The following is a 22,722-nucleotide window of genomic DNA, read 5'->3' as shown; positions in this document are numbered from 1 at the left end:
CATACACTGATCCAGAGCTCTGAAAATGCCAGAGGGCAGAAGTTTGGTGTTCTTAATTGTTTTACTTTACCCTACAACTGGTTTTTGTTTTTCCAGGTATGAGTTTCTTTTTTTAAAATCTTTTAATAGAATCTGTCCTACTCCAAATTCTCTGCTTTTTTGATTTTTAAACAGAATTTGTGGTTTGAATTAAACCCCACTTTTCGGAAATTGACCTTATCTAAAAAAGGTTTTTCTACAGATTTTTCCCTACACTGGCATTCACTTAGACAGAAGAGAGAAAAGGAGGCACACGGATATTTTGGAGGTAAGTACCTCTTTTAGGATAACCCTCTCTCTTTGCTGGGGGGCTTTGGCTAGGGGTGCACTCTCTGGAGGAAGCAAAACTCTGGAAGTAAGTTTCCAGAACTCAGGGCATTAGACAATTATGCTTTAACCTACATCCAGGGCATCTGACCTTCCAATTTTGTACTTTGCCAACTGCAAGGCAAAACTGCTCAAATCTGCTGAGTTGTCATGACAGACAGGGCCATATGGAAAGTGCTGGAAAAATTTCTTCTTAGACTATAATTGCCTTGATGGGCAGAAACTCCATCTTCTATTCAGCTGTGGAGTGTGCATGGCCCACAGAGCTTGAGGAAGTGTTCAGGGTTTCTCGTCCAAGGCTTCAAAGCAAAATTGAAATGGGGCATTGAGAACACTCTACTTGCCTGGAGGAGCCGATTATATTTTATTTCATTTTATGTATACGCTCATGTTCCTTAATCCCTGAATACATAATGTGTACACAGGTTGATGATATAAACAAAACAAAACAAAACCGAGAAACGGTGATGTGGTTGACTTGTGGTCATGCAGGTGAAGTTGCCTAGGATGCGTTGCTCCCGTCTAATTGAGCATCTGGGCGCCCTAGAGAGTATCTGAGCGTGGAAGTCAGCAAGACTCTGTAGCATCACGGTTTAGGGTCAAAGTCTGGAACTAAACAGCCCAGGTTTGAATTCTGCTCCACAATTTCTTAACATCCCTGTGTTGCAGCTTTCCCATCTGTAAAACCACTACAATAATTGTACCTAACTCACCAAATTGTGATGAGAATTAAATAAATTAATACAGACACATTTAAAGGTGCTTCAGATGGCGTCTCACACATAGTAAACACTTTGTAACTCATATTGTAATTATTATGATTTAAAATTTTTATTATCATTAGGAATCCAGGGCACTTCCCTGGTGGCGCAGTGGTTGAGAGTCCGCCTGCCGATGCAGGGGACACGGGTTCGTGCCCCGGTCCGGGACGATCACACATGCTGCGGAGCAGCTGGGCCCGTGAGCCATGGCCGCTGAGCCTGCGCGTCCGGGGCCTGTGCTCCGCAACGGGAGAGGCCGCAACAGTGAGAGGTCCACCTACAGAAAAAAAAAAAAAAAATCCACGATTTTGTGCCATTGCACACGGTTCTCCATAATCAAAACAGTTGATTGCAAATGTAGCAAATCCTCTCTCTCTCTCCTTCTTTTTCTTTCGTTCCCTTCCTCTCTCCCCCTCTCTGTTTCCTTTTCTCTTTTACTCTCTTCATCTAGCGCTCTGGCTTTATATCCACATTGTGATACTTGATATTGCCAGCCTTCCCTATGTCCTGTTTTTAATGGCAGTGATGTGGGCAGAAGGGAGTTGTCCTGGGGAGAATGGCAGGGCTGTGCCGTCCACATCCCAAGGATGAGAAGGCGATGCTTCAGTTGCTAGGGGCCCCCACTCCATGCCTCCTCCCACGCCCATGCAGAGGAAGGAACATTTTTCTGTGTGAGGGTTGCCTTCATGTTGGAAGGGGATGGTTGATGGTGTTATTTTTGTTCCCCACAAATGTGAATGTTTAAAATAGTGCTTTATTCAATCGGCATAAGTGACACATAGACTATGTATAGTGGTGGAATTGGGCCTGGCAGACGATGAGGGCCAGATCTCACCAAACCAAGAGTCGTGGTTCTCCATGGATAGCAGCCAAGGGATCTGCTCTGGGGATGGCCAGTACAGAACCCCCATTTGGGTTGCCTGGCAAATTCATTTACACAACTACTGAACTGTTTGAAATGGAAGGATCTCAGAGCCAGTGAACTGGGATTTGGGCTTCGTTGCCACGGGGCATGCCAGTGGGTCACATTTCCTCTCTGAACCTCCCTCCAAGCCGCACTGTACTCAGGAAGGGTAAGAGTATTCGTTGTTCTTCTGTGCCTTTTGACTTGGTGCCCTGCAGGTCTGGAATTCAGCCAGTGTAACTGACCCGTGAGGCTGCAGCCCAGGCTATATTTAAGTGGAGGTTTATTGTCTTGCCACGGTTTTAGAAGTTTAAGGAACTTGCTTGAGGTGGTAGGGATTTGAAGTCGTGTCACTTTTAACCCATGTGCTCCTTTTTAGTGACTATAATTAAAAGTTTATTTGAAATGTTAAGTTCTAAGTCTTTAAAAATTGCCCCTGTACACTTCGAGTGCACAGTAAAGATTCTAGAAGGGTTTCTTCCTATTTTTAAACAAACAGATTACGTTTCGTAAAGTAGGACTTTGGGGAAGGAAGGACAGAGTGTTTTATTCCTGTGAAAAGTTTTATGACCAGAACTTGATTGATTTGAGATGAAAGAGAAAGGAAATGCATAGATTTTGAGACAAACTTAAAGCTACCATATGTTCAAGGGAGATTTTGAAGTCTTTCAGAGCTGTCCTTAATTGATTTGAAATGCAATGCTGAATTTGGGTTTTATTTAAGAACAAGGGGGAAAAAAACATCTAATCAGACTTGGGAGTGAAAGATGACAGTCAGTAAAGAACAATTTCATACTTGCTAGACATCCCTGTAATAGATTACATAGGACATTTGGTTGATTTCAGTTAGAACCCACATGCCTCCTCCACCCCCAACACTCTCTCTTCATCTTAGAGCCTCTTCTCTCTACCCTCAAGTGTGGTTTCCGTATGACTAGGGAATAGACACTAAAAATATTTCTGGAATGACGTGACCCACTCTTACCCCATCCAGGAAAGGAACAAGGCTTCACAAGAAACAGCACATGCTTTCCTTTCATTTCTGGGAGTCCCAGGGTCGGCCTACAGATGCTGCTCCTTCCGTGGCCGATGGCATTCAGACTCCTAGCTGCCGATGGTGCCAGGCAAACAACTGGACAGAACAGCTCAGCTACGGGAAGCTGGCCACGGTCTCGGCCGGAGCCGCAGCCCCCTGGCCACAGACCACCTCTGCCGCCCCATCCAGGAGCCTTCCTTCCTCCCTCAGCCTCGCCGGGGCCCCGCCACAGGGGCTGAAGAACCGGAAGCTGGTGGCAGCCGCGGCAGTGGTGCCTATAGCCTTGGGGCCAATCCAGGCACGTGGGACCCTGCTTCGGGCTACTCTGCAGCCCCTCCAGGGCCAGGGAGGGGCCCGGGACCGCCCCGGTGCTCCCCATTGTCTTCTCCTGTCACTGAAACCTAGGCGAGGGCTCAGAATGGAAGGCGCCCCTCCTGAGCTGAATCTGCAGGCCAGACCGAAGGAGGTCAGGGAGGGGGTGAGCGGAGCTCAAGATCGCCAGGAGCTCAAGCAGCAGCTGCGGCCACTTCTCAAGCCATCGGCCTCCTCGCAGCGAGAAGAGAAATATGTGGAGATGCGCACTTCAGCTGGAGTGCAGAGGGACAGTCCCCGGACCATGAGACTTACTCTGGAGCAGCGCCCGGGGGATCAGAGGGGCTCTAGCAGCCCCAAGGAGAAAGCCCAAGACGAAGCCGGCAGCCAAGAGTGTGAGGCTCCAGCCCCCCAGAAGAATCCTGCCTCCCTGGAAGCCTCCGGACCCCAGTTCTCCGGCACTGATGAAGGCAGCAGCCTCTCGTCTCCCTCCTCCGCCCTGGTGGACAAAGCAGAGGAAGGTGGCCTTTCCAAGACGGGTGATACCACCACATCCACGGGGGCTCTGGCCACCTCGTCCTCACTGTTAGACTTTGAGAGTGACAGTTGTGAGAACGCAGTGAGCTGCCAGCCCAAGGGAGGAGAAGAAGGGGAAAAACCAGGAGGAGGAGAGAGAACCGAGTGCAGAGACATGATTGCCAAGTCTCAGGGCAGCAGGGACCCCCCCCAGAATCAGGAGGCTCACTACATCACCACCCACGAGATCCAGCTGAGCGAGGTAGAGCAGGACACAGATTTCGACGTGGGCCTGGCCTCCCGCTGGGATTTCGAGGACAACAACGTGATCTACTCATTCGTGGACTATGCTTCCTTTGGTGGCAGCGACGAGACCCCAGAGGACGTCACCACGCCGAGCGAAGAGGACGATGACAACAGCTGCTACCTCAGCACCGCTCCCAGCACCGACGCCACCCGGACACCCAGCCCCACCGACAGTGACCCCGCCCGCCCCAGCGCGGACAGCAGCGGTGGCGACACCAGCAGCACGGAAGTGGGCAGCGGCCCCTCGGACAGCAACCCCACTCCCCCAGCCACGGGGCCTGGCACTGCCACCCCGTGTGAGCCCTTGCTGCAGCCGCTGGAGGCAGCCTCAGCCGTCGCAAGCAGCTGCGGGAGTGCAGCAGGCCAGATCCTCCTATCAATCAAACCGACTTCCCGGGCTATAAATGAGCCTAGCAACGTGTGTGCAAAGCAAAACATTATTTACGCTGCCAAGCATGAAGGCGACATGAGCCTCCGCGTCTCTACAGCTGCTGAACACAATTCAAGTTCACTGAAGCAAGACCCGGCTGCAGCCGTGGCTCAGGACCATGCGAAGAAATTCATCGCCGTCCCTGCTCGCCTGCAAACGCGGTGCGGGGCCGTCCGGGCGAAGGAGCTGGTGGACTCCTCCAGCGGGGCCTCCAGTGCCGTGAGCGAGCTGGACGACGCCGACAAAGAGGTGCGTAACCTGACCTCCCGGGCCTTCCGGAGCCTCGCTTACCCCTACTTTGAGGCTCTGAACATCAGTTCCCGGGAGTCCTCGTCGCTCTCCGAAGTCGGCTTTGGGCGCTGGTCGGCCTTCCTGGACTTGAAATGCGCAGGCGTTGGAGCCAGGGTGGAACAGAGTCTCCTCAGGAGCAGCGCTGCCTCTATGGCTGCGGGTCTGAGGAAGGGCAGTGGGGCCAGGACGACCGCAGACCAGCTCTACATCCAGTCCAAGAAGTCCCAGACCAAGGCCTTGGAGTTCGTGGTCAGCAAAGTCGAGGGGGAGATCAAACACGTGGAGACACCTCTGTGTTTCCAGAAGCAGGTCCAGTCGGGCTCCCACGTGGTCACCCTTCTCGAGCCTCTGAATTTACGCAGTGAGAGCAAAGCCAGCTCCGCCGCGGGGCCCTGCAGGGCCACCAAAGGCCCCAGCAAGGGCCCCGGGTCAGTGTACACGGATGATGGCTCGGAGACCTCTGAGGGCAGCAGGCTTGCCTCCCGAGCTGACGGCCCCCAGAAGAAGTCCAAGTTTGCTTCCAGTCTGCTCAAAAACGTCATCTCCAAGAAGATGCAGCGGGAACATGAGTTCAAAATGGAGAGGGGAGAAGTCAGTGACACATCCCACCATAACCTCTCCAGCACCTCCAAGGAGACGGAGGGCACTCCCCCCGGGGGTGAGAAGCAGCGGGAGAAGGGCCTGCAGAGGCAGAGTTCTCGTCACTCGGAGGCCGGCTCTGAGTACACGGTGGTCAGCGTGTCTGATGCAGGTGGGGAGGGGTCCGTAGCTGGGTCTAAATCCCCAGTTTTCAAAGCCAGTGCCCCTCGGGAGAGCCATGCAGGCTCCGGCCGTAATTTCGCCGATGGACCCCCGGTAGAAGTGTGTGAAATTAAAAAGAGTGCATCAGAGACTGTCAAGAGCATCTTCCTCCGTAGTCAGAACAGTGCATTCCGGTCATGGAAGGAGAAGGAGGCTGACAAGCGGGAAGAAAAGGCCCCCATCGGGAAGCTGAAACTCCCCAAAGGGGGCGACTGGAGGGCTGATCTCGGGGAGATCTCTGCCAGTAAGTCCACCATCATGTCTCGCCTCTTTGTCCCCAACATCCAGCAGACACCCAAGGACAAGCAGCCGGGCAAGCAGGCCACCAAGCACCCCGCTGCCCAGGCCACCTCCACAGCAGTGGTCAGGCCCAAGGCTCCCGAGATCAAGATCCGGCTGGGAAGCGTGCAGCAGCCGGGCTCGGACTTCAACATCGCCAAGTTGCTCACACCCAAACTGGCCAGTGGCGGCGCCTCGAACCTCTTCAAGACCACTGAGGACAACAGCAGGGCACAGCAGAAACTCTTCCGGGGGGACAACCTGGAAAAAGTGCCCCAGTTCCAGGTGAGAGATGTCAGGGACAAGTCCAAGGCCCAAGGCCCCCTCCACCAGGTAAGAGATGTCCGGAAACTCATCAAAGCGTCAGGGGACAGCAGTGACAAGGGCAGCGTTACCCCAGAGCAGGGGCTGACCGGGCCCAAACCCAGGCCGCTGGCTCCTGCAGCTGGTGGCTCGGAATCCCTGTCCCCCATGGTGATTACATGCCAGGCTGTGGTGAACCAGAGGGAAGACGGCACAGACCGAGAGCCCAGGGAGAACGTGGGCATGGAGGGCAGCAGCAGGGCCTTGAATTCCTCCTCGCCGGAAGGGACAGTCTTGGTTCACAGGGCATCTGGCAGGCTGCCCGTGGCCACCATCGCCCCCAATAAGCCTGAGCAGGGCTCGTACCTGCCCGTGCTCAAGATCGTCTCCAAGGCTCAGAAGACCCCAGAGAAGGCCAAGGAGGAGGAGGTCAAGGAGGAAGGAAGAGGCCCCAAGACATCTCGCAATGCTCTGGAGAAGCTGACGGCGGCTGTGAGGTCCATGGAAGAGCTGTACAGCTTCAACAGGAACGAGTGGAAGCGGAAAAGCGACCCCTTGCCCCTGATGACCGACAGCCACGTCCTGTCGCTCATCGCCAGTGAGGAGAGAGAAGGGGCCGGGGGTGCTGAGCGGGACCCCGACAAGTTGGCCAAACGGGTGGGTGGGGCGGAAGAGCGGGGCGCCGGGCACAAAGGCGCAGGTGTGGTCCTGCGAGGGGGCCCCATAGAGCGTCTGCAGCGGAGGAACTCCAACCCGAGCGCCGAGAGTGTGTCCGCCCGCGCGGCCGCCTTTGAGAACCTGGCCAGGGAGAGGCCCCGGTCCCTCTATATCCCCCCGGTGCACAAGGATGTGGACAGAACCCAGCCCCTGCCCCCGCTCCCCAGCCACCGGAACGTGCTCACAGTGAGCGCCAGCAGCACCCAGAAAACTGGGGGTGTCGCTGGCAAGTTCCCACAAGGCCCCGCTGCAGAGAGCCCTTCGGCGGCAAAGGGCATCAAATCGCAGGGACTCCGGTCTCTCAAGATCTCTCCGGCCTCTCGGGCATCTCTCGAAGAGGTGACCAACAGGAAGAATGGCAGCCATCTGGAAAAGAGCCACAGCGACTGCGAGAATTACCTGACCATCCCCGTTAAAGGGAGCTCTGCAGCTGGGGAGCTTCCAGGCAGGCCTGGGGCGGGGAGGGAGGCCCCTCCCTCCTCAGCCACCACTCTCTGCAGCTTGCCCCCGCTGAGTGCCCGCAGTCAGGTCCCCAGTAGCCCCAAAGGCTCTCAGGTCAGCGGAACCAGCCGGCCAGCTTGGCGCACCAAGCCTGACGACCCCCGGGGCACGGTAGCTGCCCCCGCAGAGCCACAGAGCCCCGAGCATCCCCCCACCACGATCTACCACCAGCAGCTGCTGCCCTTCACCCTCCAGGGGGCCCAGCCCCAGGTCCTCTGCTTCTCCCCACCAGGCATGCCTGCCCCGGCACCTGTGGGCCCAGCTCCGGTCCCCACAGACCCCTTCCAGCAGCCGCAGCCTCCGCAGACCCAGCGCAAGATGCTCCTGGATGTGACAACCGGCCAGTACTATCTGGTGGACACACCAGTACAGCCCATGACCCGGAGACTGTTTGACCCCGAGACGGGGCAGTATGTGGACGTGCCCATGACCTCCCAGCAGCAGGCTGTGGCTCCCATGTCCCTCCCCGGGCCTCCCTTGGCCCTGAGTCCGGGGGCCTACGGCCCCGCCTACATGATCTACCCCGGGTTTCTGCCCACGGTGCTGCCCACCAATGCCCTGCAGCCCACGCCAATTGCTCACACTCCAAGGGGCGCCGAGCTCTCCCCCGTGGCAGCAGAGCCCCCCAGCAAAGAGGCAGCTGCATCTTTCACCGAGGCCCCTTACTTCATGTCCTCCGGTCAGTCTCCCACCTCCTCCTCTGCCCCAGCGGCCACATCCCAGCTGGTGGGGGCCAAGGGCTTTGCCCAGCTGCATGGCAAGCCTGTCATCAGCATCACTTCGCAGCCCCTGGGGCCGCGGATCATCGCCCCCCCCTCCTTTGACGGCACCACCATGAGCTTCGTGGTGGAACACAGATGATGGGCGGCCACCAGAAAGCAGAAGGGCACAGCTGCTGGTGAGTGGACATCACTTCGATAATCACGTTTAAGGGATTAACAGCAGTCCTATTTCTTTGTGTTTGAAGGGGCAGACTTACAGCAGCGGAGGCTGTCTCTAGAAATGGGCATTTCGGAAGAACAGAGCAAAAACTGCATCCGTATTATTAAGGAGCTAATTTTCTTGCCCACTCCTCAGTCCCACAGCTGGCCTTTCCCCTTTGACCTTTTCAAATTGCCTGAGTGTTTTTCCCACAGTGAGTGGGAGGGAGGTGAACCCTGGATCTCTCAGGTTAGCCTTGGGTGAAGACTGGCAGGGGGAAGCAATAAAAACCCGGTCTGGATTTTGTGGAGTGAGCGAGCTCCACTCTATTCTTAGCAACCCCAGTGACAGGCACGAAAATCCTTGGGGACACCGTTACTCTGGTTACTCCTCAGAGTAAAGAGAGTCAAAGACTGACATTTTCTTGTTAGGAGGTTTTCTAAAATCTACAGAAAGGCTTCTCTCCCTCCACCACATCTTCCTCTTGGAGTTTCTTATACAAAAAGGCTATATTTTTAAGCTCTTGTTTTTGTTTTCAGACCATCAGAATACTTTTTCTTAGGTGAGTCCAGTCTTTAAGGTATTTTACATACACACACACACACACACACTCGGCTTGACCTCCAGGGGAGGAGGAGATTCCGGGCCTGCAGTGACTCCTGAAATGGAGCTGCTGTGTTTGATCCAGTTCGTTCAGACTGAATCCACTAGGCTCTGCTGCTGATCCCTACAGGGCACTCATTTTCCTATCTGCATCCTCTCCCTTCAGAAAAGAATCAACTCCCCCTTGCCCCCACTAAAGGAAATCAGATGAAGCAGACGTAGATCCTGACACCCAAATTAATTCAGATTCACCGACAGGAATCCTGGCTGTAACTACAGTCCATGGAACTTGATAGGAAAGGTGAGCTCGGGTTTTCCGAACCAGGACACTTCAGGTCAAAAACATAAGACAGGGGCAACCTTCAGATACAGCACAAAGCTGCCAGCCCTGTGGGGAGAAATTTGCCCTCTCATTCTCCTGTCCTCTTCACATGAGGAAGGGTTGACATCATAAATGCTTCTAAGGAGGTTCACTCTTTGGTAAGATCATACTGAACCTTCATTTTTAGGAGAGGAGCCCTTTCTATGCTTGTATGAAAGAAATAAGCCATTCCTCTCTCTTCTGTGCTTAAAAGAAACAGGAACATTGTTTCTTTCTTCAAGGAAAGAGCCTTAAATTAGGAAGTAGGATCATTAGATCAGAGTCCCAGCGTCTTCTCACCGGCTGTGTGTTCTTAGACATGCAAACTCTCTAGCACACATGACACTCATGTGTCAGTAATCTCTACTCCTCAAAATGTATCTGAATGCCAGATGATACAATAGTGTATTGAAAAATATAAAACCTTTCCGAATTAAGGGATTGTTACTATGCATTACATTTCTTGGACTGCAAGAAATGTAATGCATAGTAACATTTCTTAGGCCACTGTTCAAAAATCCTTGGGTCTTTCTGTAAGAATTCAGGTGAAAGCACAAGGCTCATTTTACTTGCAATCTAGAAACAGATGATTTCCTTTCCAAGAATTTGCAACGGGCCCTATGTAATGACCACAAATACAGAGGGGAGGGAAGATTAAATATAAATAATGTACCTATTGTTCGGTGTAGAAAATAAAGAAATATGCATGTGGAAGAGGGGCAGATTTAGAGAATTCATTTTGTAGAAGGAAAAGAGTAGCCTCTAGATAAAAGCATTTTCATCTTCTGGACAGGTGGGATGTTTACCTACGGCTCTCTGGGAGCAGCTAATCCTGCGAGGCCTTTGTGTGGGCTGTGCAGGTGCAGAGCAAGGGGAAGGGAGGACAGGGCCCAGAGGAGGGAGGAACCGGGCACACGCTCGAATCGTGTCCCTGTAGCAGCTGCCTTTGGCCTTTCTCCTGTCTGATGAGCCTGGAGAGATTAGGCCTGGAGTTGTTTCCATCAGACACAAATACAAATCAGAGTTTTCTGTATGGGAGATTTGAACAGTGATTTCTTTGAAAGCTTTCCCTTCTTTAACCTTTATTTTAGTCCACAGTCCTAAAGATAGAAAGCAAAAGACTAGTCAGGAGCTAGTTATTAGCTTTTTGTGTACAGGCAAAAATCTAATTACCCAAATTCAGATAATAATTGAAATTATTATAAAAATCCTTCAAAACTCACCATCCTGAAAGTTCTATGCCACTTTCCAAAGAAAAGTCAGATACATAAAAAAGAAGTGTATAGTTCTTTTCCTTGTGTGAAAAAAATTTAAACACGGTTCAGATATATCAAAAATTACATTGTACACCCCCATCCATCAGTTGCTGTTCATACGGATGGATGGTCAGTGTGAGAAGGCTTGGAAGCTGTTTTCGGTTTGAGATTTCCTTTGAAAACCAGACTTACTCCAGAGTTTTTCCTTGCGGTAGGGTAGGGTTTTATGTGCCCCTTTCAACTAGAAGTCACATAAATGGTTTGATCCAAGCACGGCATTTCACAGAGAAGAAAACTGGGGCTTAGAAAGAAATGGTTTTGCTGAGGTCCCCAGAGAGTGAGAGAGCCAGGATGGGCCTGGCTCCCAGCTCCTGGACCACGCCATGCGCTGTTTGTTTGTTGGTAGGAGGCATGAAACGCAAGAAGGAGGACAGAGAAGTGCAGTGGATCTGCTCTGCCTCTCCAGACATTTGTGAAATGAATATTTGAACAAAAAGCACTAATTCCATCATTCATTCAACAAACGTGAATTACATGTTTACACTCCGCCAGGCACAGTGTACTCTGCAGTGAGGCTATAAAGCCACACGTGACCTGGTACCGTCCCACAGTCCAAGAGCCAGCTGGAGGACACAGACCGTACATGCAGAACTGCAAAACCAGTGTTCAAGTCCTGTCTTAACCTTTAAGATTCCTTCCAGCTCAAATAATAAGTATTTCATCATCTATTTTTAGCTGCACGTTGTAACAGGGAGCCTTTCTTTCTCCCCTGTGTAGATTTGAGCATAGCCAGCTGCTGCTACTCTCGGATTATTCTGTTACGAATTTTCCTCTAGTTTTGCTTTCATAGGTAGGGTCTTCCCTACCTCTCTTCCTCCTGTGGTGAAAATTGCAGTGCTCCTCAAACTTTGCCAGGTCACAACCCATCTCAGAAGATAAGTAGTAATATTACGTATTTTGTTTGTATTTAGTAATGACATCACACATTGTGATAAATGGACCAGGCTGTTCCCAGCCGGTGGCGCAGTGGCCGGAAAGTCACAACAGGAACCCATTGATAACACACCAGTGTGCTGAGCACAACAGTTCAAAACTTCACAACTCTCTCCGTTTTTGTTAGGCCTTTTCTGTTTTAGGCCTTTGTTATTTGTTCATTTTAGTTTTGGAAGTTCCTTCTCCACAGGACCTTTGATGCCTTTTCTGATGAGAGTTTTTTGTTTTCTGTCATTCGAGACAAGTAGCTGTATTTTTCCTTTCCTAACATATTCACTTTCCTGCTTTCTCCTGCCCAGCCACTTAGATACCATATTTTTGTTTTAAAATTTGAGACTTGATACTAAATACCGTTTACAAGGGCATAAAGATAAATGTGTAAGAATAACAACAGAAAACTTTAATTTGCACCATGCCTGCTACCCAGTGGGTATTACAATTATTTTGTTTCCTTTGAATGTCTATTCTTTTTTCTGTAAAACGTTACCCATTTGTTTCTTCATTTCTGAGTGTGCTTTATGTTGTTCCTGCATCGTTGGTCTTTCTTTTCTTCTCACCCCCTCAGAGTCATTTCTACCCCCTGAGTTAAGTGACCCTTCGTAAGTCACAGTGTCCCTCTGGGGCAGAGTTGGGACTCAAAACCTAAATCATCCCAGACCAGAGTCTATTTTCCATTTGCTTCTTTCTTCCTGCTTCCCAGTCCCCTTCTTTTTTTCTCCCCAGGGCCACTCTTCTATCTGGTCCTCCATCTTGGGGTCGGGCCCACAGTTTACTTCCCTTCTTTTCTTCCCTTGCCTTTTATTTGAGAATTTACTTTCTGTTCTTTGCTATTTTTTTTTTAATTCCTTATTGTGGTTTCTCCTTTCCCATTCACTTGAAGTTGATTTAGTTTAAAGCCCCACTTTGCTTTTTTCCTTCTCCTCCCTTTTCTGTTTGGAGTCTGTTGTCACCACAGACTGGACAGCTTCAAGGGCAGGCTTGAAGCTGCGGCTCCTTCACCTGCGTTCTCTGCAGCCTTGTGCACGAGGCCAGGTGATGGACGAGGCTGCTGGCTGCAGGCTGCAAGCTCGACATTTCATTTCCAGCTCATCCCATGATTACGTTCTTGAGTCAATTCATTTATATCTATATTTTTCCTAATTTGATTGTGGCTTCCTCTCCTGATTATTATATATAGCTGCTGTTTTATTTTATTATCTTCCTCGTGTCTTTTTTTTGCCATTTCTTTTCTCCCTTTCTCTTTTCTTGGATGGTAGCTTTCCCCATTCTTATTATTTTGTGCCTTTCTCTACAATTTTATTGCCTTATATTTTCTTCTCAACTCTCTACAAAATTAATAAAAAAATGAAAAGTAATGTGTATTAATCATTTATTATCTACTAAGATTTAACATGGTGCTACTTGATTCTTTAAACGAGTGGGTACTATTCTTACCCCTATTTAACAAATGAAAAAATAACTTGTCCCAGATTAAGAGATCAGCTGAAATCCAGGCCCTTCAAGCTTGGGGGCCCATGCTCTTATTGATGACCCCTAGTTTGCCCACTTTCTCCCTCTCTGCCCTCCCCGTCTCAGTTCCTTGTTGTGAATTGTCCTTCTTCCCTTATTTGGGAAAAAAGAGGGAGGGAATAAGGTAAGAATTTGACCCTGAACCTGGCGATGTCTAGCGTATACTAAGCCTCCGTATGTGTTTTTCTTTTGATTAAAGTTTAGCTCTCCTATGTCCCAAAGAGAAACAGTTCCAGCACTTCTAGGGGCTGTGGCTCCCAGTGTGTGTGTGGTCCGTAATAATTTTGTGTGTATGTGGGGATGGGCGAGTGTGGTCTGTCACCTGAGCGTGGGATCCCACTGGATACTGATGGGCTCATGACTTTCAGTCTAAGAGAAACAGTGTGGCTTTGACTAAAACCCAGGTATCTGCACCATGAAGTCAGGCAGCCCTGGCGCAAAATCTTCCTCCTCTGGACAAGTGACTTGCCCTCTCTGGACCTCAGTTTCCTCAACTGTAAAATGGGGATACCTCTCAGGAACGTCGTGAAGATTGAATGGTAAAATCACTGCAAAGGATGTGGCACAAAGTCCATGGCATGTAGTAAGAGTTCTATCTCCCTTGGAGACTAGAAGCTCGTCAATGCCTCAGAAGCCCCTCATCTCTCAGGGCCCTCCACCAAGGCAGAAAGTCAGCCTTTATTCCTGTAGACTCTCAGGACAGCACCAGGGACCCGTACCCAGGATTGCTTGATATTTCCCCAAACCAGAGGTCATGCCCACAGCTCTGCAGTCCCCTTTGGGCTGCCTGATCCCCTGGGTCAGGCCAGTTGGCTGTGGTCGGGGTCCTCTAGTATGCCCCACGGCTTTCCAGCATGTTACACAACTCTGGGCATAGTTGGCCAGCTGCATGTGGTGATTTTCCTCTCAGTCTGGGCACAGACCTCTGTGGAGCAAAGGAAAATCTGACCCAACATCCCTGCTGAACTCTGTCATGTGTTCCGGTCCTAAAATCATGGGAAGTCATCCAGGCCAAACTGCCCGGTGACACAGTGCAGTCACTCCTCTCCCTTTACTGACTTCTTCGTGACCCTCTGCTAGGTTGAACCGGCAATTTTTATTATTTCATCCTTAATAGGAATTGGAGCATTTTCTTACTTTCAAAGTTTCAAACAAAATTCCTCGAAAGTTAATGTAAGCGGAAGCAGTATCCTGCCAAAGAATGAAAAGGCCGTGTCTGGACTGTGGATCCCCGAAAATGACCCCAGCAGCTGGTAGAAAGAGATTTCTCCTCCATTCCTCAGACTGCTCTCCCCATCCTGTACTGTTTTCTCTCTCTCCCTCTCTCTCTCTCTCTCTCTCACTGTTTGTCTCTCTCTCTCTCTGTCCCCCTTCTGCTCAGAGAGTCCTTGCAAACCTTGCTTCGCGATGGAATTCAGCTCGACTTGTCACTAGATCCTTGCATCCACATTAAAACTTTTCTTCTTAGTCTATTTTCTTCTCCTCCCCCTTGTAATTATATATTTTTTTCCTGTTGCTACTCCGTGTGTCCTAAGGTAAAAAAAACTTTTAAACTTCTTTAGCAAATGAGAAGTTTCCAAACCCACAACTGTCCCTTTCTTCTTGAAAGTCATTTCTCGGTATAAAACACAAAAGAGTAAAATCAACAAACTTGAAATATATACACATGAGCTATTCTCTAAACCCATAATTATTCTTATAGACTTCTTTTTCCTTAAGTATATACTTAACACAGGTCAGTTTCTAGAGGGCAGGATTAAAATATCCTTTGCCACAGAACTCTGCATATAATTGATTAGATAGCTGTTATTTGATACTTCTTAGAAGTTACTTTTCACATGATAGTCTTCTAATCCCTAACAAATACTACCTGTAGGCCACTCTGTTTCTGTCTTCATAATATTACGTTCAAATATCAACTCCCAAAGGTTAATTTAAAAATGTTTTTTAGGCAAAGTTCTAATAGATATATATAGAGAAAGAGATTAACAGAAAGAAAGGGCTAATTTTCAGTAAGCTTTTGAACATGTCAATGCTTGTCTTAGAATGGATTTAACTAAGTTATAGGCTCTAACCAGTATATCTCATTTTAAACAAAATGCACAATATGAAGTTCCAAATAATTTAAGTAGTGACCATTCACTTTAGAGTATAGAGTTTATTCATTTAACTAGATTAATAACTCATGGTAAATTTCAAATGTTTCAATTTAGTTTAAATATCATTTTTGTATATTTTAGGAACATATCGGTTATACTATTTTATCTCTGTTATGGATGGTTTCAGTAAAACTAAATATTTAACTTTAAAATAATTTTTGAATGGTTGACTGTATTTAATTCAAGTTTCAAAGAGAGGGTTCCACGAGGCAATTTCTTAAAGTCAGTAGGATGTGTCTAGTAGGTTCAGAAACACACTCACCAAACACATTTTAAAATGTGAACTTCATCATTATTCACACTGAAATTAGCCAAATAGTTAAATAAAATGTATTTTGTCATTTTTCTTCCTTCTTTAAGAGCGAGATTTACTAACAATCTTTTCCTTGATTATGTTTGTTTATAGGAGTAAGACAGAAAGATGGACGAATCTTCTTGAATCAAAAGGCTGCATTGTAACAGCACTAAGAAGTTATCTGGAAACCTTCCTCTACATATGTTATTCTTAGTTTTTGCTTCTATAAACCAAGTGTGTAAGTTCCTATATTTTCCTGAGTAACCCTGTTAAGACAGCTTGTGTTCTTTTAGTTTTACAAAGCTGATTGAATGGTTGCATTTTTCCTGTATAAAACTATCTCTTTTTATACTTTAATACAGAATATAAGCTTTCCCTTCATCTTTCCCTCCTGCATTTGTGACTAGGCAAACAATCTCTTACATGTTCTCATAGTTCAGTCAAAACATACAACAGAGTAGGATTGGTTCTGTTGTAAACCGAATGAGCAAATCAGTAATTTGCATCACAAATCTCCCTGCAGAATCTTGGAATATATCAGGGCTGGCTGGCAGAGTTGTAGCACTTGTTTGGATTTAAATATGATGGGTCTGCATTTTGGATCATGCCTAGTCATTCTCTTGGTTATGTTTTACATGTTCTTTTATTGGGTTTAGCATGATTTCAAATGTGATTGTGAAAAGGTGGTTTTAACTTTTGTGCCTTGTTTTAACTTTCCCATTGGTACAATGCTATGACACTATTTGTTGCCGTAAAATAGAATGGCTTGAAAGACTAGAGAGCCAGTGGTTGCATTTAAAGTTAAGTTCTTAGTTTCAGAAAGGTATAAAATATCTACTTCCCTCAGAATCCAACCTCTGCTATGAGTGTATAGGATTATTTTTCTTCTTCAATGATCCCTCCTTAGTTGCACACTCCTGTCTCTCACAGATTATTTGGAGTCTGAAGAGTGACCTGTTTGGGGCAGTGGAGTAGAAAGTAAACACTGGTTTGGTGGCTCCGATTATCTCCAGCCCTAGCCATACCCATAGCAGTGACCTAGGTTTATATCATTTGCTCTTTATGGTTTTTAGAGATGTCGAGAATCTAAATCACAGAATCTTTCCTTGACATTCAGTACTGCCTCAGTTGTCGCCCAGTTCTGAAGGTTATTTTAATGAGTGTTCATGGTGAGTTTTGAAGAGTTGATTGAACAGATAAATATTTAGCTCATCATAATAACGAGTCAATATATATTCAACAAATGTTACGTTGGAATATTTCTTTACTTTTTAAAACAATAACTTGAAGGTTCTCCCAGACTTTTTTTTTTTAAAGGAATCTCCTCTTATTTACTTATTTGTTCAAAGATAAAGCATTCTGGTAATTTTTTTAAAGCCTTATTTTGATTTTAATGATCATCAGTATTGGTTTCTGCTTAAAACAGCTTCTGGAAACCACAGAATTTTATACTACTCATAACTGAAGGTGTGAGTAGAAAAACTGAGAGACTGATTTTTGTATGATTTGTGTAATCTCATTACTTTGTATTTATGCTTTCCATCTCAGTTGGACTCTTTAAAAAAAAAAAACCTCAATTTCACATTCAGGAACTTCCTTAAAGGGACCTTACTCTGAAAAGAAGTTCTGTTGGGTAAAAGGAAAGGTTTGAGGCAGGAATAGTCAGCTCTGGTCACAATTCAATCAGTCATTGGGCTGATGAGCTATGACATGAAGCGATAGCCTCTCTGAGACATGGAACATGAAATATGAAACAGTCTCTGTGTTTGGAAAAGATGCCCTTGTGCCATATTGGGGAAAGCGTTATTCCTTTGTCATAGAGGTCTTCTCACCCAAGTACATCAACAGATTCACCCCAGAGCTTGCTTGATTTTTCACCACTGGGAAACTTCTCTTACAGCATCAGCCCTTCCTCATTTTCAGTAGAGATGTGCTGGGTAAGAGGTCACTTAATATTGAAATAAGAAAGTAGACTCAATCAAAGATCTTAAGCTTAGAATACTTAAAGCAGCACCGTGAAATCTCACGTATTTGAACACATCTTGTGAAACTCAGATAGGATTTGGCAGGTAGAAGCAGAATTGATAAAACTGTTTTAGAATGACATGTATATATAATATCATGTATATATAATATCATGTAATATCATGTATATATAATATATACATGATAAGTATATATTATATGTGCATGACTTTTAGGAAAACCCAGTGCTCGTGTCAAGTAGTCAACGGATTGCCAGGTCTTCAAAATGAGAGACATCTCCTTTCCTAGAACATGTGGTAGAGTTCTTACCTACCAAGGGTCTGGGAAGCCCATAAGCTATTTATCGCTATTTATCATGATTTATCACCAGCAGATCTGAGCCTTAAATTCTCACATTGAGGTAAACTAGGACAGAAACTTGGAAAGAAAGGAGAACTTTTCATTTGTCGGTTCTATCAGAGAGGCCGTGTCCTCTGAGAAGCTGCTGTGGATGTAGTAAATGTCCAAGTGGTTAAAATGTGACTTTACAATAGTATTCTATGAACACCATATCATCTACTGTTAATTTTATGGCTTTCCATTTCATCAAGCCATAAGAAAGCAAATCAAACCTGCCGGGCCATTTACCACCTCGAGTGATAGCGAGGAACATTTTTAAAAACATGAGGTAAATCTAAATCCTCATTTTCATTGTTTTATTATTTCTTGAGGTTGAATTGATATTTGAATAAAACAGTTGTGCCCTTCCTTTTTCAACCCAAGTTAAGTAGGAAAAACCAAGAGTCTATGAAGCCTTCCGACCCATAAAACTATTACCCTACCAGTGTCCTTTTAGCTGCTGAACTACTCTTTTAGGGCTCATGTACACAAAACCATTACTAAAGCATGTAGCGTTTCCTATATAGTGCCTGGAGCTTGAATCTAATTAGCATTGCAGAGTCTGGCTTTCGCCGTTTCCTCTCAGGGTTACATGTGTGACTAAGTTTTCCAGATGAATCACAGGGCATTGTGTGTAGAAATCTTGATCCATTTCCTATTTTTCCCTGTTGGTTAAATGGTAAGGTTGAAATATGCCCCATTTGAATTGTTTTTGGAAAACTGAACAAATTTGTAACCCGTACGAAAATCTAAGTCAACAGAATGTATTTTTCTTAAAAAGCACTCACTGAAATTGCCCTCAGGATGAAATGAAGCCCAGATATGCAGTTCGTGACTTAACATATCGGTTCTCTGTATGTCTGCCTGTGTCTCCGTATGTCTGTATGTGTCTGGCTCTCTGGATATCATTGAGTAAGTAAGCTAAAACAAATGACACTTTGACATCTTTATGATAAATCTTAAATGTTAACACACATTTCAAATCCATCCTTATATCACTAGAAAATATCTAGCGATATAAGTTTCTTAATTTCAGATTTAACTTCATCATTCTAGCCTCTTAAAGAGATTTAATGCATTTTAATTATTTTCATATTTCATAGAAACGGAAGTCAGTGTTTGCTGCAAACTGAATGCTCATGCTACCTGAAATAATACTTTGGAGTGCAGGACAGTGTTGATTCTTAAGTAGATTGACTATAATCTCATGATAAGTATATATTATATGTGCATGAAAAAACACATTCAGTAATAGTCTCTGTTTAAAAGCTATCACGGTATACATTTTCCAATGTGGTGCTTGAGGAGTTTCATTCTACAGTTTACAAGGTGTAGGTTTGCACCCCAAATTCTCAGGGTATGCTGTTTTACCCAAATACTTGAAAGAAAAAGGTGCCCTGTATTTTATCAGTACTGTTGAGGGGAAAAATTATGTGTAGGTTTGTTTTACAAAACTACTTATAAAAATCAACTTCACAAATTGTGTTAGACTTTTACATAATTCCTAAGGAAGTATACATATAGATATGATACATATTTTCAAGAGACTGTTTCTATATTCTTAACTAACTTCTGGGTCCTAAGTAGACCTCACAGGTGCATAAAATCATTAATAAAGCATGTAGCATTTGCTAAATCGTACCTTGAGCTTGAATCTAATTGGAATTGCAGACTCTGGTCCTTGGGGGGAAAAAAAAGTGTCCGTCTATGTCACATGTCATTACAAGGCCCAGGGGAGGATTCTGAAAATTGGACTCATTTGTATGCCCCTTGTCTCAGAAGAGAACTAAATGTTCACAGTAGCATTTGTAAGCTGTTAACATTCTTGTTTTATGTTGCAGCTAGAGCATATTATTAGTTATTTTCCTATTTGATTCATAATGGTGCAGAATAAAACATACACACACACACAACACGTCGAATTTGATTTCTTTTTTAAAGTTTCCTACTTGCTTTTTATAAGCTGGTATTAATGGCAAAAAGTGCTATCCAGGGCTCCCTGAAATTACTTATCATCCCTGTATCTTTTTCTAGCAGGTGGTCCTTTCTTTTTCTCCCCCTTTGAAGATGTAGGTTTCTATATTTACATTGAAGTCATCTTATTGTACAGTAAAGACAGTGATGGTTGAAGAGAATGTGAAGACTGAGGAAGTTAGGTCCCAAACAGAGGAGAGTAAATTGTGTGGTAAATGGAGAAAGACATTGGATAACGCTGAATTATACCCCTGACTATGAAAAAAGCCAGTGGGAAATGGAAAGAACATGAACATTTAAACTGCTCTCAAGATAGAAATCTTGGTGGAAGAGTTCCTACTTGAGGTCTGATGTGATTCAATTATGGAATGCAGTGAGCATGGCCACTGTGACTGTGAATCCAGCCCAAAAGCTCTGAGAATTACTTTGTCAGTGGATTGCATGTGGAGAAAACTACTTAGACAAGGACTCTGTGAGACTGACTAGCTTACTTACCTTTAATTGCCAGCATTTGTGATTGTGCGATCTTGTGTAATGGTCTTTTATTTTGACTCTTTTTGAAAAAAAAAAAAGTGTTGTTGTTGTTGTTTTTCCAGTAAAAGTAAATGCAAAGAAAACATGCATTCTTTCTCTTTATTTTAACTCAGAAAAAAGCTTTGGACATTTTCATTTTCTTCTGTCTTCTAACTTAAATCCTTCCTTTACCTAAAATACTCTATTATAATGTTTCACATCCAGGTTGTATTAGTTTCTCTTGCTGTGGGAACCACAAACTTAGTGGCTGAAGACAACACAAATTTATTATTTTACAGTTCTGGAGGTCAGAGTCTGGTATGGTCTTTCCCTGTACCCGGAGTGTTTCACCTGATCAACCGAAGGTATCTAACTGCTTACATTTTTAAGTAGCGTTGTGAGGGGCACCTACCAAGTTGAGAGATGCTCCATTGACACCAAAGAGCAACCCAGACAACGAGTGTCCCTGAGGGTCCACACTGAGGCCCAGCAGAGTAATTGTGGTCTGGCCCCTTCAAAACCTAAATATCTGAAGCACACATTTGGAGACCCACTGCACAGGATCAGTACCGTAAAATGTCAAGCACTAGTTGAAGTCACTAGAAAGCTTAAGATTGAACCCCCAAGAGACTTGAAACCACATTCCACAAGAACATACAGATCCAGAATCCCTTACCTATGTCCAGGGTGTGGGGGTTGTCGGGCAAGAAATTAAGTTGAGGGCTGTTCTAGGCCTTGTATTTTCCTGACTCACCTCTGGCTTCCAGCTCTTGTTTCCAGTGAATTCTCAAATTCCATTCTTCCATTTTGCCTCAAGTGTGCATTCCTTTACTCTGCATTGCATTGCCCCAGCAGGCTTCATTGCAGGACACCCATCCCGTCCTGAGTATTCCAGACTTGAGACTGTATATGTGTGTCAGGGTTTTGCCGAAGGCTTAGGGTACATGGGATGGAGATTAGCAGGTGCTTCACCCGAAGCAGCCAGCTGCATTAGCAAACACCTTAAACCTGAGCACTGGCATCCCTGTTCTTATACAGTCCCCTGCCATCTCTGGCACTAGGTAATTTTGCTGGTTGTTGAGTTCATTTGTGCTTTAGCCATCCTGCCTATGGCTAGAACCCTCTCCCTCTCTTCATCCTCTGCTTCCTCTGCTCCTTAGCTTGCTGGCTCAGAATCCTCTAATTTCCTATTATTTCTTTTCTTTTTTTTTTTGTTTGTTTTTTGCAGTATGCGGGTTTCTCACTGTTGTGGCCTCTCCGTTGTGGAGCACAGGCTCCGGACGCACAGGCTCAGCGGCCATGGCTCACGGGCCCAGCCGCTCCGAGTCATGTGGGATCTTCCCGGACCGGGGCATGAACCTGCGTCCCCTGCATCGGCAGGCGGACTCTCAACCACTGCGCCACCAGGGAAGCCCCCTATTATTTCTTATATAGAGCAATTTAACCACCTAACAAAGCCCTACTAAAGCAGATCCACGGCACTATGTCCAGAACCATTGCTCTAGTTATGTAGCTGAGTAACAATCCACCCCAAAACTTAATGGCTTAAAAAACACAAAAATCATTTGTTTAACTTGTGAGTCTGCAAATTGGGCAGAGCTCGGCATGGAAGTTTTGGCTCTGCTTCAGAAGGCAGCGTGACTTCCAGGGACAATCTACTCACATGACTAGAGAGCTGATGATAGCTATCAGCTGAGAGTTCAGTTGGAGCCAGCCAAGGGCCTCAGTTCCTCTTCAGCTGGGCCTCTCCTTGGGCTGCTTGGGCTTCCTCAGAACATGGTGGCTGGGTTCCAACCATGAGTATCCAAGAGACAGGAGCAGATGCTGCCCACTTCTCACGGCCTAGTTCAGGAAGTGACACAGCGTCATTTTTAGCATACTCTGTTTGACAAACAATCACAGAACCCAGATTCAGTGGGCAGGAACACAGTCCCAGCTCTCAATGGAAAGAGTGTCAAATAATTTGGAAACTTGTTTTAACCCCCATCCTCATTAAGGGGTGTTTGTAAACAGATACTTTTTTATAAAGGAGTTTTAAAGTTAGTTCTTAGATTAGTGTAGTCTCGGTCAAAGATTTTAGAAAAAATCTAGAATGAGAATGGTCTATACAAGATTTGCTGGGCATGCTTTTTGTGTGTGTTAGGAGTATGCTGGAATCTCAGAGGGCAGAATTTCACTGCTGTATTTCCAGCATGGAGGGAATCAATGTTGTTGAGGAATGAATGAATGCCTGCTATATGCCAGGTGCTCT

General features: G+C 46.1%; 1 protein-coding gene across 5 annotated transcripts; it reads left to right on the top strand.

Annotated features, from left to right (window-relative positions):
* On the top strand, positions 1-20,542 carry C5H4orf54 (chromosome 5 C4orf54 homolog). 5 transcript variants are annotated; one of them, XR_009519497.1, is made up of 3 exons: positions 1-96; positions 242-307; positions 15,732-20,542. XR_009519497.1 is itself a non-coding variant. In XM_060012025.1 (3 exons), the coding sequence occupies exon 3, from the start codon at positions 3,057-3,059 to the stop codon at positions 8,382-8,384; it is 5,328 nt and encodes a 1,775-aa protein (XP_059868008.1). In that variant the 5' UTR covers positions 1-96; positions 242-307; positions 3,026-3,056. The 5 variants fall into 5 exon arrangements, 3 of the variants coding, with proteins under 3 accessions (XP_059868008.1, XP_059868007.1, XP_059868009.1); XM_060012025.1 differs by lacking the exon at positions 15,732-20,542 and adding an exon at positions 3,026-8,384; XR_009519496.1 differs by having other exon boundaries at positions 15-96; positions 230-307.
* Positions 20,543-22,722: the final 2,180 nt, after the last annotated feature.

The sequence above is a fragment of the Delphinus delphis genome, chromosome 5, assembly GCF_949987515.2.
Source record: "Delphinus delphis chromosome 5, mDelDel1.2, whole genome shotgun sequence".
In the NCBI taxonomy this organism is placed as follows: domain Eukaryota; kingdom Metazoa; phylum Chordata; class Mammalia; order Artiodactyla; family Delphinidae; genus Delphinus; species Delphinus delphis.
This window is presented reverse-complemented; position numbering and strand designations above follow the sequence as displayed.